The following is a 19,405-nucleotide window of genomic DNA, read 5'->3' on the forward strand; positions in this document are numbered from 1 at the left end:
GCGCTGCTGCATAGCGCCACGGCGCGTCTGCGTAGTCTACTTCGTCTTCTTCGCTGTTTTCTGCAATTTTTCGCCAAATCCGACGCCACGAACGACTTTCAGTGACCCGAACTTACAGAAACAATACAGAAACACAATGCCCAAAACACCGGGCCCTTACATGATCAAATCAAAACTTAAATCGCAATCTACATGTCAAAAACCGAAAATTTTCCAACCCGCAAACCCATATTTCGAAAATATGAAAACACCCACCAAAAACACCGATTTTGCTCCCAAAAAATTAGAACAACAACTTGGCTCTGATACCAATTGAAAGGATGTGAATCCCGAAGTGGAAGCGGACCGTTGTTCGTGACATTTGGGAAACAAAATCAAAACCGTTAAAGATGAAAATACAGAGGAAAACCATTACCTTTGAAGAACTTTTCTTCAACGGTTTCCACTCGAACACCACCACCGAGTCTTCCTCGCTATCCTCTCGGGTCTCGAGACCGTGCTTGTGGGAGCACCTCGTTTGGAATGAGAGGGAGTATTGAGAGAGCTTGAGAGAGATGAGAGTTCTCTGTCTTTTTCCTTGCAGGTTTTTTTCTTGAGAGAGCCTAAGCAGAACACTTCTGCTGTGTACCAAAAAGGAGGTGATGTGGGATAACGCCCACATCACCACATCACCACTCCCCTACGTTTTTTGGGGAGAGGTCGTGTTTGTTTTTTTTTTCTTTTTATTAATTAAAATCAATGAATTAAATTAACTAATTAAATTAATTAATTAACATTTAATTAATCAATAATTTAATTAATTATTAATCTAATTAATAATTAATCAAATTCTAATATTAATTAAATATAATTATAAGTTTGAATTATATTCAAACAACTCTCTCTTGTATAACCTATAGTTTTAATCTACATCGTATGCACATTATTTTTAATCTATAGTTTTAATATGAATCTTATACATATTAATTTTATTTAAATCTCATTCAAATAATTTCTCTCATAATATATAGTTTTAATTTAGAATTAACTATATATTATAATGTATCAATATACATATAATCCCTTATGAAATTTGAACAGTTCAAATTCTTCCAAAAACTTGATCCTCGTTTTACCCGTTATGAGCTAGCAAGGGGACCTAATGGACCTACAGATCAGAAGCTCCAACGATGCAAGATTAATTGGTCAAACTCATTGACCGAGTTAATCAAGATTCTTTAACTACAGGTCATTCCACTAAAGACCCGCAGTTGCACTCTTCTCACTGCAGAATGTTTTTGTGTCCGTGGATATACAACCATTAATGACGAGTCAATCCTTCATGAGTGCTCGTAACTCAAGTTCGGTCAAATTACTGTTTTACCCATGAGTTACATCTTACTCCTTAAATACCACTGCTCCTCTAATGAACAACTCGGTTATGGTCCGACCAATAACCGGAAGTCCCTCTCGGGCCAATGAGAGGGTGGGGCCCCCTTGTTCAAGTCCCGGAGTCAGCATTTAAGGGAACACTCATTTACTCCCCTAAAGTCGGAAGGGAGTAAATTCCATCTTGTGAAGTTATGTTCCCAGCTCCCCAGTCGGTCTCGTCCCCAAAATGGTAGGAATATTGAGTCGGCAACTCGGGCCACTGTCACCCATACAGATCAAAGGACGAGCCCTTATGGGCAGGAGTCCATAACTCACTCAGGATTGAGAATGAGTTGTCTGGTCATTCTAAGAAACATCAATCTATTAGTTAACGGTGTTACATCTAAAGATTGACTATTTTGTGGTCCGTTCTTATACAAACTAATTGTATAGGATACCCCCACTCGCATGTCTCCACACGAACGACCTGGATCGTGTCGTCTGTAACCTTTACAGAGTGGGCCGTATCCATAGTGATGCCAGAATAAGGTACCCAGCCTTATCCATATACTATAGACTCTTTAGATTATTCACGGGACATTATCCACTTGTATATCAGGGTATATCAAATATATTCCTCGTATATCAAATATATACACAGTATATCAAATATATACCCAGTACATATACTGTCCTGGTTACACTAGAATAACCTCAGATGTTTAGTTTATTGGATTTTGGACAATGCAATGCTATGAATTCAACAACAAATTTATTGAATAAAACTTTATTGAATATACATTTGTTTTTACACAAAATACAAACTATGAGTTTAGGGCAACACACCCAACAATATATGCTGTATATTAAATATATAATGTATATCTGTTATATACTGTTCCGATTACATGACATAACCTCGGATGTTAGTTTCCTGGATTTGGGTTAATGCAATTCTAAGAGAAACATCAATAACAACTTTATTGAATGACTATTTGTTTTATGTTTACAAACCACGAGTTTAGGGCATAAAACCCAACAAAATCCCACTTGAATTAAACTTTAGTGGGGTGTACAAAAGCTAAAGCCAACAGTGGGTTGTACAATAAAGTACAACTACAAAAAACTAGGGCATACACTATACCCTTTACAAGTCTCCCACTAGCCCTATACTATATTTTACATATCTTGTCGGCCTACACTTTCTAAATGGCCCTCGAACACTTTAGTCGTAAGAGCCTTTGTAAACGGATCAACAATGTTATGCTCCGAAGCGGTCTTCGTGACGATCGCGTCCCCTCGTTGCATGATTTCTCATATCACGTGATACTTTCTCTCGATGTGCTTGCCTCTCTTCGAGGTTATTTAGAATTTGCCACAGCACCACTCTTATCACAATCAAGTGTGATGGACAAAGTCATGTTTGGTACAACTTCCAAATCAATTAAGAACGTTCTAAGCCACACCGCCTCATTTGCTGCTTCACAAGTGGCAATATATTCGGCCTCCATTGTAGAGTTTGTGATGTATCCTTATTTGATGCTCCACCATATTACAACTCCTCCATTAAGAGTGAACACTAATCTCGAAGTGGATTTTCTTGAATCCTTATCACTTTGGAAGTCAGAGCCAGTATATCTTCTAAGGATCAAATCATTAACGGTATACACAAGCATATAGTTCCTTATTCTCCTAAGATACTTGAGGATTCCCGACAGTCTATGTAACGCCCCAGGAATTTCACTATTTCCAAACAGGGACCGTTACTAAGCCTACCTAAAATTTTTACATAAACAAGAGAATTTTCTTCACAACAATACTAAGCAATAAAACTACCACGCTTCTTCTGCGCTACTCTGATTTTCCACACTCACGAGAGCTTGAACAATTAGATCAACACCACTAAAGATTTAAGAGAAACTCACATCCTATATAGATAAACCATTAAATACCGACTTCACATCAACCAAACCCTTCAAGGAAACCTCTACTAACTATAAACCATCCACTAAATGAATATTAACATCTCGAATGACAATGAAGCAGAAACTTATTCAAGTACGATCAACTTAAACAAATGTATTCATAAAGATCCTAAGTAGGTTACAATCCCGTAGTTCAAGAAGCTGACACAATTAATGCGCTAAAAAGAATATTGAATCGGCAACCTTACAACATCCTTTAGACCATAAAACTAAACAAGACCAACTACTAACAACTCAACTCTACGATTAAATAGCCACAACTATCCTAACTAAAAGAAATTAATTGCACGTAGCATAGCTAATGGTCTTTCCGATCAAGCCTCCTCCTCGCCATCACCTTCCCAAGAGCTAGCTCGATACCTGCAAACTGGAGGGGAAAATAGGGATGAGTATGATTACGCTTGTTTACATGCGTAAAAAGAAGGTTTTATATGCTGTTTTTACTATGCTTTAGCTTTGTTTCGGATTTTTCTCGGTCGTTTGAGTTCCAATTCATGCAAAATTTATATATGATGGTTTGTGGTTGGCTTATATTATATTTATGACATTTTAGGACCATTTGGGAGTGGAAATTAATCAAAAGAAGCAAAAAGTCGGAAATACCTACATAGGAGGCGTCAGGCGCCTGCATGCCTACAGAAAAACAGTTTTTCTTTCAACTTTGCCCTTAATGAAATGCGTCTTCCAATGCGTTTTGGTGGTTCCAACCGATGCATACGTGTAGGAGAAGTGTTCCACTATCAGTTTGAGCACGATTTGGTCAGTCAAAAGAGTTGGAAATGGGTGATTCACCATCGTTTTAGGACGTACCTAACCAATTCTGCACAGCTATAAATTCCAGCAGCTTCTCCACCAAATGCATCAAGCCTTGCTTCCTTCTCTTGATCATTTTTAGTGTTTCTTTGTTGCTTTCTAAGTACTTTTGAGTTGCTTTCATTAGTTGCTTTTGGTTTTTAAATCTCGAGCACTTTACATTCCTTTATTGAGCTTTGTTTTGTTTACATTTGTACTTAGTTATTTTCTACTTATTCAAATATATAAAAATCCAACACTTTGCTTATCTTCCCTTTGCCTTTACTTTATTTTTAGTTAAGAGAGTTGTGTTTTTGGAGGAAAGAGCACGTGACACTCCCCCTTGCTTGAAAGAGAAGGGCGAAGCTCTCAATCCCGAGAAAAACTCTCCGTTAGTTAACTTTTGTTTTTCCCACATGCATTCCACATTCAACCATTTTACTTGCTATATTTTCTTCAATATGTCTTTCTAAATTCTCGTCTCTAGCCCGGGTATGGATAGTTAGCCTTTTATTTCTAATAAGGGTTGCTAAGAAGTAGTGTTTTTGCTTTCCATTCATTGCTCAACATGTTTTCCCAAAAAGTTAGGATTTAGAGAAGGCCACTGTACGTCTTAACAAGTCAATACCGAAAAGGTTGTTTATTTGCATTGTCGAGTGGTTAAACCGAGGAGAGGAGCGCCTTAGACATAAGGGTTCCGCTTAAGTAGCCTAGACATAGGACCTTAACCCGAGGTTGCGACTATTTCCATCTTAAAATAAGATATCTCTCATAATAGACATATTAGGGAATGTCTTAGAACTTTGAACTTGCTTAGAAATAAGTCAAGTGAAAAGCGTAGTCGTTGGTTCCTAAAGTAAAATGCATATCGTCCTTAGCATATCCTTGATTCTTTGTTGGCTAACTTGAAGTAATTCGGGCTAGGTTTTATCATTATAAGTCCAAATCCCAAATCCAAAACCATTATTTGTGACCACTTCCCATTTTACAAGAATCACTCATTTCAACATTCACTATTCTTTAAAACTTTAGAGTTTGGAAATTATTTAGAAGTCCTTGAGGATCGATACTTGGATACTCCATCCATTTTATATTACTCTGACAGGTGTGCGCTTGCATCTATATAATTGTTACCACGCTTAGTGCATGCGTTCAGCAAACCACCAGTCAGAGTACAACCACAGTACTCAGTAAGCAGCCCTTATCCGAAGGGTCACGAACAAACAACATACTTATCAAGGAAAACAACGTGTAATGCTTATTAATGAATCAACATATCATGCTTATCACAACTCTCAAGCTTTGAATAAATAGAAAAATATCACAAGAAGCAGTTTATGCAAATGTTTTACTATACATGTACCGTACATGTCCAACTCATCATGCTCAACCAAATCATGAAACATTCATAGTCATGTTTTTCATCACATTATGCAATCAAACATAGACACATTCTATAAAATTCGGGACAACCACAACCCGGAACACAATAACTACCAACCTCTAGTCTCCCTAACATCTCAAGTACCCCTACGCTTATCACAGCTATCCTCGCCTTCCACAGTTAAGTCCTTCGAGTAGAGTCGGCCCCTAACCATTTATTCCCAGAGCCCCGACACTGCTGCATCGGCCCTCGACCAATTATACCCGAGGCCCCGATGACTTCACCATCTATTGGCCCTTGACCATTTATACCCAAGGCCCCAATAGTCTCCCTTCCAAAGGACTCCTCGTATCGACCCTCGACCATTTATACCCGAGGCCTCGATACTCCATTAGTGACGTGTCAGGCCCCGACCATTTATACCCGAGGCCCTGACACTCACTCATTCACTCCATTAGTGACGTATCAACCTCCGACCATTTATACCTGAGGCCCTGACACCCACTCATTCATTCCCTTCAAGAATCCAACTCTTACCAGAGTCTTACTATATACTTTCTTATACCACTAACCCTGCATCTTTCAACTCACAACTACAATTCAGCATGCTTCCACAACATAGACAACTTTTTAATAATGAGATAATAACCCAATCATGCTCAATATCCAACATCATTATTTAACAATCATTACTAAGGATAATAGCTCACGAAACACGCCGAACAATTCATGCATATCCAGGCAACAAACATTACCACAACAATACTCAACAGTTTAGCAAAGCAGAAAACTCACCATTTTCATCGACAAATATCCAACACTACTCCAAGTATATCGACTAACACATCGAGAATTATTTAGCACAATGACGTAACATAATTAGCATTAAACGCCACAAAATCAGCACGTTAGAGACCATTTAGCATACATTAACATACGCACACGCCCCTTGTCTACTTACTTTGTTATGTCTCAAAACTCTCACAAGAGTCCTATTTGCTACTACGCCATGCCTCATGCATCAACAATCTCATAACAGTCCAATATGCGATGCACCAAAATGATCATATGTAAAGACCAATCAATTTAAAAGAGTTCAGCATGATCCAACAGCTCCAACAAGCATCGTTCACAGAAAAGGCACAACCAAGAACTTAACCAAAATATAATTGATAGATACCCAGCATACATCAAACACAACCGACTTCTCATAAATATTCAATATGCTTTCGAAACAACAGATTATAGTATCGATGTATACAAATTCATCATGAAAACCAATTAGAACATAACAACAATTCAATCATAGTCATCCAAGATAACTTGGCTACAATTTATTCACACAACCACATAATTTTCCCAAGATATATCAACAGTTTTATCAACAATGACGTTTACTAAATGATAACAACGACCAGCAACATGCAAATATCACACATGGGCACACGAGCAAACAACCATATCATATCAGAGCACAACAACCAATCCCTCCAGTAAGAAACTACTTACAAACAAATGTCCTAAGGTTCTTAAGCTTGTCGAAGACTTCCTAAATCAAAAGAAGTACAATCTCTAGGTTAGTAACCGATTAGAAACACTTATATATAACTGAAACCGAGTTTAGGTGAGTCGTTACCCACTAACTCACACTAAGACCACTTGGGTTGAGAGTGGGTTGATGTCGAATAAGCTCGGCACTTCAAAACTGAGTTCGAAAAGCCTCGAGCTTGTTGCTCCTACGCCGAAAAGGAATGGGTAAGGCTGATTTGAGTCCAAAAAGAAGTGGGTCAACACCGAAACAATGCCGAACAAGGTGGGTATTGCAAATTGGCTTCATACGAGGTGTGGGTTAATATCGAGAGTCACCGGTGGGCCAGAAAGTGCCACCAAGCACGCTGGGTGTCCCAAAAACAGATGCGGGGACATCGAATAAGGGCTATTCTTGTGCTGGCTGTGAGTTGTCGCGAAACTGGTGCAGAAGCCGCCGCTGTCGCCAGAAGGCATCGGGTCTGCTCGTGGAGGGCCGCTCGTCTTGGAGAAACGCCGCAAATTGTCGTTGGCCGAGGCTTCCAGTCGCCGTGCAGGTGGGAGAGCACGCCAGCCGCTGTAGAGGGAAGAAATCGCCGGAATCTGCAGCAGATCAGTGGATGGTGCCGCCGTGGGACGCCGGGAATCGCGAAGACGCCGTCGTTGATGTCGAGGAAACGCCCGTGGTCTCGCCGGAGGTGGGAAGCGGCTGGACGACTGCAACAAGAAAGGGAAGGGAGGAAGAAGAAGAGGAAGAAGAACAAGATGGGCTAGGGTTCCTTTGTTTTAATTCCCTTTTCTTTAACTTGTTTTAAAACCTAAAAGCCCAAATCTTAATCTTGAAGGTGGCCTAACTAAATAAAATAATGGCCCAAAACAAAAGCCCAATAATTATGCTTTAGAAATAAAATAAACCCCCCAACAACCCGTAATAAAATAGTTAACTTAAACTCTAGAACCCAAGAATAATAATTCAAAGAAAAGTATAATTTATGAAGGGAAATCCTAAAACCTCTAAATTTAAGATTTAACTAAAAATCTCCTACACAGGTCCAAAACTTAAATTATCTTAATCCAATGAAATTAAACTTAATTCTAATTTAGCCCAAAAATTAGAATTTCAAAATTATAAAATCCAAGAATTAAAGTTATCAGCTTAGGAAAAAATCCAAAGACACTATTTATCTCTTAAAACAAACGAGTCAGAGAACGCGGGGCGTTACAGTCTAGTGATCATATCCTGAATTGGACTGATACATACTTACAATCCCTACTGCATAGCAAATGTCAGGCCTAGTACACAACATGGTATACATCAGGCTGCCCACTGCTGAAGCATAGGGAATGCGTCTCATATCCTCAACTTCTTGAAGTGTCTCAGGACATTGTTCATTAGACAGACAGATTCCATGTATGAACGATACTAAACCTTTCTTGGAATTCTGCATCGAATATCTGACAATCATTTTGTCGATATCAGTTGCCTGAGACAGGGCTATCATTTTGTTCGTTCGATTCCTTATGATTTTAATCCCAAGAACAAATTGAGCGTCTCTCATATCTTTCATTTGGAATTCAGTTACTAGCCACTTCTTAATGTCGGTTAGGAAACCTACATCATTCCCAATGAGTAGGATATCATCCACACACATCACCAAGAAAGCTATAGTGTTGTTGATGTCTTCTTGTATACAGAAGGCTCATCAACATTCTGATCAAAACCATAAGACTTGATTGCAGTATCAAATCTTATATTCCAAGATCGAGATGCTTGTTTTAATCCATAAATGGATCGTTTAAGCTTGCAAACCTTTTGTTCTTGACCTTGCTTAATGAACCTTTTTGGTTGTGAGACATATAAATACTCTCTTCAAGATTGCCATTCAGAAAAGCAGTCTTGACATCCATTTGCCAAATTTCATAGTCATAAAACGTGGCAATGGACAAGAGTATTCTTATAGACTTCAGCATGGCAACCAGGGAGAAGGTTTCCTTATAGGCCACCGCTTCCCTTTGGGTGTAACCCTTTGCCACGAGTCTAGCCTTAAAGGTATATACCTTTCCTTCGACGTCTCATTTTCTCTTGTAGATCCCCACTTACAACCTATAGGTTTGACCCCATCAGATTTATCTATAAGGTCCCAGACGAAATTGAAGTACATAGACTCCATTTCAAGGTCCATAGCTTTGACCCATTTGTCCTTATCAACATCTTCCATTGCCTTTTTGTAGGTCAATGGATCCTCAACGCCATCATCAGGTATGACGACCTGGGTTTCTATTAAATGCACGTAATGATCAGGTTGTGTCACAACCTTCCTACTACGTCGAGGTACTCTCAACTCTTGAGATGGATGTGACTGACGTGATGTACTAGCGCTATGAACAACTCTTGTTGAAGTGCTAGCTTTATCAACAACTCTTGTTGATGTATTTTTAGCTTCATCGAAAATCTCATTTAACACATCCTTGCTTCGTGGTTTATTGATATGAACCAAGGAGCTACCGTTGTTATGCCTCATGGACCAATTACAAGATCGAGAGCTAGGAAACTTCAACAAGCTTTGCTACTTCGTGTCCAAGCGTTCTTGAACTCGACAAGAGAAATAAAGGAAGATGTGCAAGAAGTTAGAACTATGCACTTCAATTTGGTGCAAGTTATGCATTTTTAAGTGTTTTTATGGCAAGTTAAAGTCCACTTGGTCAAGGTCAAAGTCAACTCCATCAAGACAAGTCAAAGTCAACTCATTCAATTCAAAAACCAAGTCAAACACTCACATCCCTCATTATGGACGGGATTGCAATTATTTTGGTTGGCTTTCCATGTTCTTAACCTTTTCATTTGCTTGTCTTTTCATTTCTCGTAAGTTATGTCTTTTCATTTACAAGTCTTTTCATTTCTTGTAAGTTACAAGTCTTTTCATTTGCTTAAGACTTTTCATATGGCTTGTTAGGATGGCTATATATAGCCTTGAGATGTCTTGTTGTAACACAATTTGAAGTTGAATGAAAAGTGAGTTTTCTCATTAGCTTGGTTGAGAGATTTATCTCCCATTTCTTGTGCAATTTCTTGTGTCTTTAGAATTTGCATCTTAGGATCATTCAAGCGGTGTTGATCATACCTCTTGTGGAGTGATTCGAATCACGAGTTTAGAAACAAGTTTTCTCTACTCTTGATATTGATCATCAAGGTAATCCGTTCTAAAACTTTTCCTTGGGTTGATTCCATACTTGTTTTCGGGGTTTTTGGGATTGAGTTCTATGGGTCTTGTTCGTTAGCAAGGTTCTTAGATCCAACTCTCAAGGGTTTCTTAACATTTTGGTATCAGAGCATTAGGCTCTTTGATCGGATATATGTTTCCTTGCATTTATCTCTTTGAATTCTGTGTTCCTTGCTTATGTTTTATTATATCTAAGCATATGCATTCTGTCAAAAAAATTACAAAAAAAAAAGTATCAATTCCATTCATCTTTTCCAATTTTCGTCTTCTGCATTATTATAGATCTGGATCTTATCTACAAATCTGTCTTCTTTGAAGTCTTATGATTCGACTTTCTTAGTGGTGAAATTCGTGCACTTTGCTGATTGATTTATAAAAAAAAAAAAAAACTGAACGTGAAAGCATTTATTGTTAGCATTATTGTGCTTTTGCTGATCCATAACTGAAAAAAAAAAAACGAAAGAAAGAAGAAAAAAAAACATAGAAGACCCCATTTGTCATTACTTCTTTGTGTAGCCTTGCATTGAAATCTCATGCTACTTCCTTGTTGCTTAATTCCCAACCATCTTTATCTTTAACTCTACTTTCGTTTCTTTCTAGCTTCCATTATAACTCTGTCCATTATTTTTTTTCTTAACTTGTTTCTTTGTTGTTATTCGGGTTACTCCCAAAATCACACTCTTGTTTGAGTTCTTATGTGCTGTCTAAACCACTTGAAATGCACATAGCTTTTAACTTTGCTAGACTCACTTACCGATTTGTTTGAAGTGCATAAGAGTGTACTAAGTTGTGAGGGAGAGATTGTAAGGGAGCGATACATTATTTTGAGTGTTGAGGGTTAAACACGAGTGAACTTCACTAACGAGTGAATTAGTGAGGGAGTGCTTGTGAGGTCCATTTCTTGTCACTCTATTTTGTTTTTACAGCATGGCTAATATTGGAGATGAAGGCAATATTTCTGATGCCCGGAGGAGAGAGGCGCTAGAAGGAACTGTTGAACGAATGATTCGTAGCATGGAGGCATTGACAGAACGGATAGGAAGGTTGGAGACTCAAAACCAAGCTCAGGAGAGAGTTCCACCACCTCCACCACCACGTGTTATGGATGAGGATGAGTATGAAGGTGATGGATCCGATCATTGGGAGGACGATCAGGCTACAGTTTTAGCGGGTCCAAGAGGGGGTGATAGACACGTTGGTCGTGGCTTAGATCGAGGGAGAGGCCGGGGAAGAGGCTATCATAATTTCCAAAGAGCCCCACGAGCGAATGCTCAAGTTGATCGAAACTTGGGAAACATCAAATTAAAACTTCCGAAGTTCTATGGTAAGACTGATCCGGAAGCGTACATTCAATGGGAGAAAGAAGTGGAGTTCGTGTTTGATTGCCATAATTTCAGTGAAGAAAAGAAGGTACGACTATGTCTTGCTCAATTCAAAGATTATGCAGTAACATGGTGGGACAAATTAATGTCAATTAGGAGACGAAACCTTGAGGCGCCAATCGATTCATGGTATGAGTTCAAGGAGTTGTTGAGGAGGCGATTTGTTCCTCGACATTTCCACAGGGACACAGCGCAAAAGCTCCAAGTGTTGAGACAAGGTAGTAAGTCTGTGGAGGACTATTACAAGGAGATGGATACGTTGATGAATCGGCTGGATCTTGAAGAGGACATGGAGAATCTCATGGCACGGTTTCTTAATGGCTTAAACAAGGAGATTGCGGATAAGGTTGATCTACAACCTTACTTTAACATCGAAGAGATGTTGCACCTTGCCATCAAAATTGAGAAGCAGCTCCAAAGGCGATCTCAAAGGTATTCTACTAAGCCCTTTTCCCATTCATCTTCTACATGGAAAACGGATAGTAAGAGTGCTGATTCTAAACTTAGAAATCGAGAGGCATATGAGAAACCAAAAGAAAAGTTTGAGAAAGGAGAGAGTTCCAAGAAGGGGAAAGAGAAAGTTGATGAACCTAATGTGAGGAATCGGGATATTAAATGCTGGAAATGTCAAGGAGTAGGACATTACAGTCGAGACTGCCCTAATAGAAGAACTATGATAATTAGAGAAGGAGAGTTTGTAACAGAAGATGAGAAGGAAGATGAGGTAGAAGAGGACGACAATGGTGTATGTGAGAGTGAGGAGTATAGTGAAGAGGACCCTACACATATGTCCTTAGTCACTAGGAGAGCTCTCAGTACTCAAATTAAGGAGGATGGCCTAGACCAACGAGAGAACTTATTTCACACTAGGTGTCTTGTCCAAACTGTGCCTTGTAGTGTGATTATTGATAGTGGTAGTTGTACCAACGTTGTAAGTTCTATTCTGGTCAAGAGGCTTAACTTAGAGACAAAACCACATCCTAGACCATATAAACTTCAATGGTTGAGTGATTGTGGGGAGGTAAAGGTGAGTAGACAAGCTCTTGTTTCTTTTGCTATTGGAAAATATGTTGATGATGTTTTGTGTGATGTTGTACCTATGCATGCCGGGGATATATTGTTGGGTAGACCTTGGCAATTTGACCGTCGGGTAATGTATGATGGGTATGCCAATCGCTATTCTTTTACTCATCATGGAAGAAAAACTACTCTTGTACCTTTGTCACCAAAAGATGTGCATGTTGATCAATGCAAACTTGAAAAGAAGAGGCAAGAGGCTGATGCAAAAGCAAAAAGTGAAAAAGAAACAAAAGAAAATGAGTTGAGAGAAAAAAAAAGTTTGAGTGAAAAGCAAGGGAGTAGCAATCAGCCTAGTGGGAAAAATGAGAGAAAAGCCAAAACGGTGAGCTTGTATGCTAGTTCAAGTGAGGTTAGGAATGTTTTAATGGCGAAACGGACTGTTCTTGTACTTTTGTACAAAGGGTCTTGTTTTCTTACTAACGAGCTTAACACCTCCTTGCCTAGTATTTTTGTTTCTCTTTTACAGGAATTTGAGGACTTGTTTCCCGAGGAGATGCCCAAGGAATTGCCACCACTTCGTGGCATCGAGCATAAGATTGACTTCATTCCAGGTGCTACCATACCTAACCGACCAGCTTATAGGACTAATCCTACTGAAGCCAAAGAAATTCAAAGGCAAGTGGATGAATTGTTAGCTCATGGGTATGTACGCGAAAGCCTTAGTCCTTGTAGTGTGCCTGTTATTTTAGTGCCTAAAAAAGATGGAACTTGGAGAATGTGTGTAGACTGTAGGGCTATTAATAAGATCACTGTTAAATATCGTCATCCTATTCCTAGGTTAGATGATATGTTAGATGAATTGCATGGCTGTAGTCTCTTTACTAAGATTGATTTGAAATCTGGGTATCATCAAATTCGTATGAATGTTGGAGATGAATGGAAAACTGCATTTAAGACCAAATATGGATTGTATGAGTGGCTTGTTATGCCTTTTGGTTTAACTAATGCTCCTAGTACTTTCATGAGGTTGATGAACCATGTATTGCGTGAATATTTGGGAAAATTTGTGGTTGTTTATTTTGATGATATACTTGTGTATTCGAAGTCTTTGGAAGATCATGTAATGCATGTGCGTGCTGTTCTGACTACACTTAGAAACGAGAAATTGTATGCTAACCTAAAGAAATGTAATTTTTGCATGGAAAGGGTTAATTTTCTTGGTTTCATTGTGTCTAGTCGAGGAGTTGAGGTGGATAGTGAGAAAGTTAAGGCTATTAGCGAATGGCCAACTCCCACGAATGTTGGGGAGGTTCGAAGTTTTCATGGGCTAGCTAGCTTTTATCGGCGTTTTATTAAGGACTTTAGCACCCTAGCTTCACCTCTAAATGAATTGGTAAAGAAAAATGTTCCTTTTGTTTGGGGTACATCCCAAGAGCATGCTTTTAATGTTTTAAAGGATAAGTTGTGCAATGCTCCTCTACTTGCTTTACCGAACTTTGATTTGACTTTTGAAATTGAATGTGATGCAAGTGGGATTGGAATTGGGGCTGTACTAATGCAAAACCATAAGCCACTAATGTTCTTTAGTGAAAAGTTGAGTGGTGCTTCTTTGCGGTACCCAACTTATGACAAAGAACTTTATGCTTTGGTACGAGCTTTGCACACTTGGCAGCATTATCTTTGGCCAAAGGAGTTCGTCATTCATACGGATCATGAGAGCCTAAAGCACTTGAGAGGGCAAAGCAAACTGAATCGCAGACATGCCAAGTGGTTGGAGTTTATAGAGACATTTCCATATGTGATTAAGTATAAACAAGGTAAGGAGAACATTGTTGCAGATGCTTTATCACGAAGGTATGCTCTCTTTAATACTTTGAATGCTAAGATTTTAGGATTTGAACATCTCAAGTCCTTGTATCTAGATGATGTGTTCTTTGCTCCTTTTGTTGAATCGTGTGAAAAAGGACTTGTTGTTGATGATTACATGTTGTTTGAAGGATTTTTATTTCGAAAAGGAAAACTTTGCATTCCATCTTGTTCAATTCGTGAATTGCTTGTAAAGGAAGCTCATGGGGGTGGTTTAATGGCTCATTTTGGTGTTTCTAAAACTTATGATATGCTTGCTGAACATTTTTATTGGCCTAAGATGAAGCATGATGTGCATAAAGTGTGTAAGCATTGTATTGCATGCAAACAAGCTAAGTCTAGGTTACAACCACATGGTTTATATTCACCTTTGCCTGTTCCTACTACTCCTTGGGTTGATATTTCTATGGATTTTGTCCTTGGTTTACCAAGAACTCGGAAGGGTAGGGATAGTATATTTGTAGTGGTTGATAGGTTTAGCAAGATGGCGCATTTCATACCATGCCATAAAACCGATGATGCTAAATTGATTGCTGATTTGTTTTTTAGGGAAGTTGTTCGTTTGCATGGCATTCCTAGAACTATTGTTAGTGATCGCGATGTAAAATTTTTAAGTCATTTTTGGCGTGTGTTATGGGGAAAGTTGGGAACCAAACTTGTTTATTCTACTACTTGTCATCCCCAAACTGATGGACAAACTGAGGTAGTAAATAGGACAATGGTTACCATGCTTCAAGCAATCATAGATAAAAATCTTAAAACTTGGGAGGATTGTTTGCCATTAATTGAATTTGCATATTGGTTCTCAAGTTAAGTCTTGTACTCCTTTAAATTTTAAAGGGTTGCGGACTTATGTTGCATTAGGTAGAGATATCCATAACTTGAATAATCATCTACGAAAGAGATGAAATACTCAAACCCTCCCCTGACTTTCACATTCATCAGACCACGAAGATCTGAATGTACTGGCTCCAAGGTTTCTTTGGCTTTGTAACCTTTTCCAGTGAAAGGTCTTTTAGTCATCTTGCCTTCAAGACAAGATTCACATGGAGGTAAGGTGTCATCTTCTAACTCGCTTAGAAGCCCACTCTTAACCAATCTCTCAATCCTATAGTGGCTTATGTGACCTAATCTTAAGTGTCAAAGATAGGTATTTTCTTTTGGAGAAGTTATTTGCCTTTTGTGTTGAGTTTTAGCATTTTTAAACAACTCTGTATTTAAAATTGCTGTAGTTATGAATGGTCTTAACATATATAAGTTGTCTTCGAGTTTTTCATAACAAATGTTAACACCATTTTGTGAAATGAACACTTCATTTAATGAAAAGGAAATAACATAACATTGTTCTAGTAGACAAGAAATTGAAATTAAGTTCCTCTGTATTTTGGGAACTACATACACATTATCTAATAATATATATGTAACGCCCCAAGATTTCATATAAACATCCTAGGCATCGCTAAATAATTCTTCTAGCTAACCTTAACTCTAAACACGAGATAAGCAACCTCCTGAAAAATAATTTAGATGAAATAAAGGTTCGACTTCCATACGTTCTAACAGAAATATAAATGTCATAAACTGTCAGAACTCCGCCCTCCGTGGGCAATTTAAAAGAAAACAACATCATCTCAAATTCGCCTCAGTGGCAAAAATTATTAAATAAGTAAAAACAACCGTGCACCTAAACTCCAATGACAACAACGACGCGTTTACCAACAACATCCATAACAATCAAAGTAGTTCTAAAGAATACAAAATTTCCTCCGCGGTTCACACCTAGCAATAACATATGTCTCAAGGCTACTCGTACCCAACTACCCTTCCCCCTATCCTCACTAACGAAACTAGTGATCCTTCCTCGGTCAAGCCCTCTCCACATCATCACCGCGGTCGACCCCGTTCACACCTGAAACATATAAAGGTACAAAGGGGGGGTGAGTACATAAGGTACTCCGTAAGTAGCACTTCCTAACTAGCACAAAATAAATTATGCTCACAGTCACAACATAAAGAACAAAACAATAGCGAGGCAATCAAATAAGCAGTGAGAGATAGCGAACAATTAACTTGACATTTAGAACAAAACAAGAGCAAGGCAACCAAATAAGCAGAGAGAGATAGCGAACAAATAACTTGACATTTACATACAACAACTAAGCGTCGAAACTACCAATACCACAACCCATGAATCGCTAGCCCTTGTTTCATAGTACTAAACCTTCCTCAACACCCCCCTTTATCACTCCCCGCTTAACTTCTCGAGGCATGACGGCTCTTGACATTTATTCCCAAGTCACCGTACCTCCTCCTTCTCCAGTACTTGATGTCCGACCTTGCCATTTATTCCCAAGGCCAAACACCACTACTTCGCAAGCTCCACTCTTCTTTAATCCCTCAAGCCTAACTCCTCGAGTCGTATTGACCCTTGACATTTATCCCCAAGGCCTCAATACTCCTCTCCAGAAACTTTACGTTCGACCTTGCCATTTATTCCCAAGGCCTGAACTGTGCACCGGTCCTTGCCGTTTATTCCCAAGGTACCGATGACTTCCCAGCGTATTGGTCCTTGACATTTATCCCCAAGACCCCAATACACGTTTACAGAAATTTGACGTCTGGCCTTGTCATTTATCCCCAAGGCCACTACTCAAGGCTTTGAACCTCCAAGCGATTTATATGCATTTTTCATGTCAGAACACCCATGGTTAACGCACTAGCAACCCGTCCCTTTACCCTTCACCCTTCACTACTTCACTAACCCTTCCATGACCACCTACAAATAAACCTCCCACATTCTAAATCACTGCACCGTTTACAAACATGCTTTTCCACGTAATAAACGCAATTCATCCAACAGGTCACAACCAGACAATATGAATTAAATTATCGGTATAACCAAGCTAGCATTTCATCTACATCCCATTTGCAAAACGTCATGAGCCAATTACTTCTAACTACAACAGTTCAGAATCTACTAGTCACCTACAACAACAAGAATAGGAAGCATGTTTCCTCAAAAGTGTTCAATAATAGAAATACGGCAACAAGATCGCTGAATTCACAAATCAAACCAACAATCCTTACATGCTCATTTAAATTATTTTAACAAGAAAAAAAAAACAGCATCAAGAACATTCCGTTAACGCTAAATAACGCACGCACTCGCCCCCTGGTGCTACTTACACAACCACGTGTTTAAGTTTGCGTCGGCCTCACACCTAAGCATAAAAACAGAAAAATACAGCAATTTAAATGTACCATTCAGCCTTCAAAAAAACATCTTTAAGAGGGTTCAAAGGGGCTCGTTACCGCAAAGCGACTTCGTATAGGTGTGGGTAAATTAGATCTAGCTTGCCAAGACGTGGGTAGCGTAAATCGGGTTTCAAACGGATGTAGATAATCGCTGAACACCACCAATACGCTGCTGTCCACGTTTTTGCAGCAGCGAAAAGCGTCCAATACGATCTCCAACGGCTTCGTTTCAATGTCCCTTGCTACAAAACAACCCCGCTTATGTGTGGGTATTCTAAATCGATTTCGTTTGGGTGTGGGTACTCCAAATCTAACTTCGAACAAAGGTGGGTCAAAGAAAAGTTACCGGGTTTCACGGATCTAAGTTGTTCGAGGTCGTTAGGCTTGTTGAATCGGAGAAAGGACGCCGCGAACACAGCCCCGCGTGTATCGATGCCGCCTGCAGCTGCCCGAACGTCACGCGCCGCCGCTGATCGTCGCACACCACCGCACGCCGCCGCCACCCGTCACGCGCTGCTGCTGTTCGACGCTGCACCTGCTGCCGCCGCCGCTGCTGCCGCTGTGTCCGCCGGAGATGGCTGCCGTTGGTGCTGTTGTGTCGGAGAGGGAGAGTCCGAGTGGAGGGGGGTGGCCGACGGCTTCAACCAGAGAGGAAAAGGGGAAAAGGAGAAGAGGAATGAGAACAAGTGGCTAGGGTTCCCTTTTCTTGTTTCAAACTTTTAACTCCTTTGGGCTTGGGTTCTTTTCCTTATGTTTAAGGCCCACTTACCCAACCCTTCCTTGTTAAAACAAACCAATAATAGAGTTTCGTAATTGGCCCAATGATCCAAAACAAGTGTCGCATAATGGAAATCTGTACTAAATGTAACTTGATAAATAACTACACGCTACTAACTCACCACTAAAACTGTAACAATACACACTAGTCGAGATGTCACACTTAAATTAAATAAGATCACTGATGAATCAATTAAAAATAACAATGAAATAAATCAATAAATAAAAATCCATTTTGTTATAAAATTTTCCGGAACTCGGGGCAAGCTAACCTGAGTAACGCGGGGCGTTACAATATATGCATTCTTGTCTAAAACCAACTTTTGGTCTTCCATTGCGACTGTTGAGACGACATCTCCCGCTCCGACTTTGAGAGTCATCTCTCCAGCACCAAGCTGCCTTTAGGAACTAATTCCCTGGAAAGAATAACAAACATGGTTAGTGGCCCTTGAATCTAGTTTCAAAGCAGAATCATCATTCTCCACTAAGCAAGTTTCAAGAACAAGTAAATCATATTTACCTGCTTTGGCTTTCTTCTTTTCGACCAAGTATTTCGGGTAGTTTCTTTTCCAGTGCTCATCCAAGGTGCAGTGGAGACATGGTCATTTGTTTGCAACTTTGGTCTTGCTCTTCTTCGTAGTAGCAGCAGCAATAGGGTCATCTTTCACCCCATTGCCACTGTTCTTCTTCTCGAAAGTCTTACTTCTAGAAGAAGAAAGTACAAATTTGGTTCCTGAGGTCGAACCTCGATGGAACCGTTTTTGAGGTGACAATATTTGCCTCCCATTCCTGTCCCTTATTTTTCATAAGAGACTGAAAAATCTGTAGCTCATTTAAGAGCGTGGT

The 19,405-nt window shown here is 39.4% G+C and overlaps 1 protein-coding gene and 2 long non-coding RNA genes across 4 annotated transcripts; 1 reads left to right on the forward strand and 2 right to left on the reverse strand.

The window, feature by feature from the left end:
* Positions 1-3,442: 3,442 nt before the first annotated feature.
* Positions 3,443-7,797, reverse strand: LOC148212341 (uncharacterized). Its single transcript, XR_015789840.1, has 3 exons — positions 4,146-7,797; positions 3,943-4,072; positions 3,443-3,702 (listed from the first exon to the last, which is right to left on the reverse strand). It is a non-coding gene; the product is annotated as an uncharacterized LOC148212341 (long non-coding RNA).
* Positions 7,798-11,186: 3,389 nt separating this feature from the next.
* On the forward strand, positions 11,187-15,412 carry LOC148212342 (uncharacterized). Its single transcript, XM_088122191.1, has 5 exons — positions 11,187-12,073; positions 12,290-12,791; positions 13,188-13,363; positions 13,898-15,230; positions 15,392-15,412. Exons 1-5 carry the CDS (start codon positions 11,187-11,189, stop codon positions 15,410-15,412), a joined length of 2,919 nt encoding a protein of 972 aa, XP_087978317.1.
* Positions 15,413-16,071: 659 nt separating this feature from the next.
* On the reverse strand, positions 16,072-18,564 carry LOC148212343 (uncharacterized). Of its 2 annotated transcripts, XR_015789842.1 has the most exons (4): positions 18,129-18,564; positions 17,840-18,024; positions 17,714-17,748; positions 16,072-16,436 (listed from the first exon to the last, which is right to left on the reverse strand). It is a non-coding gene; the product is annotated as an uncharacterized LOC148212343 (long non-coding RNA). The 2 variants fall into 2 exon arrangements; XR_015789843.1 differs by lacking the exon at positions 17,714-17,748 and having other exon boundaries at positions 18,129-18,549.
* Between the last annotated feature and the right edge of the window lie 841 nt (positions 18,565-19,405).

This window comes from Momordica charantia, assembly GCF_013281855.1.
Source record: "Momordica charantia cultivar OHB3-1 chromosome 3 unlocalized genomic scaffold, Mcharantia_2.0 BLBB01000003.1, whole genome shotgun sequence".
Lineage (NCBI taxonomy): Eukaryota > Viridiplantae > Streptophyta > Magnoliopsida > Cucurbitales > Cucurbitaceae > Momordica > Momordica charantia.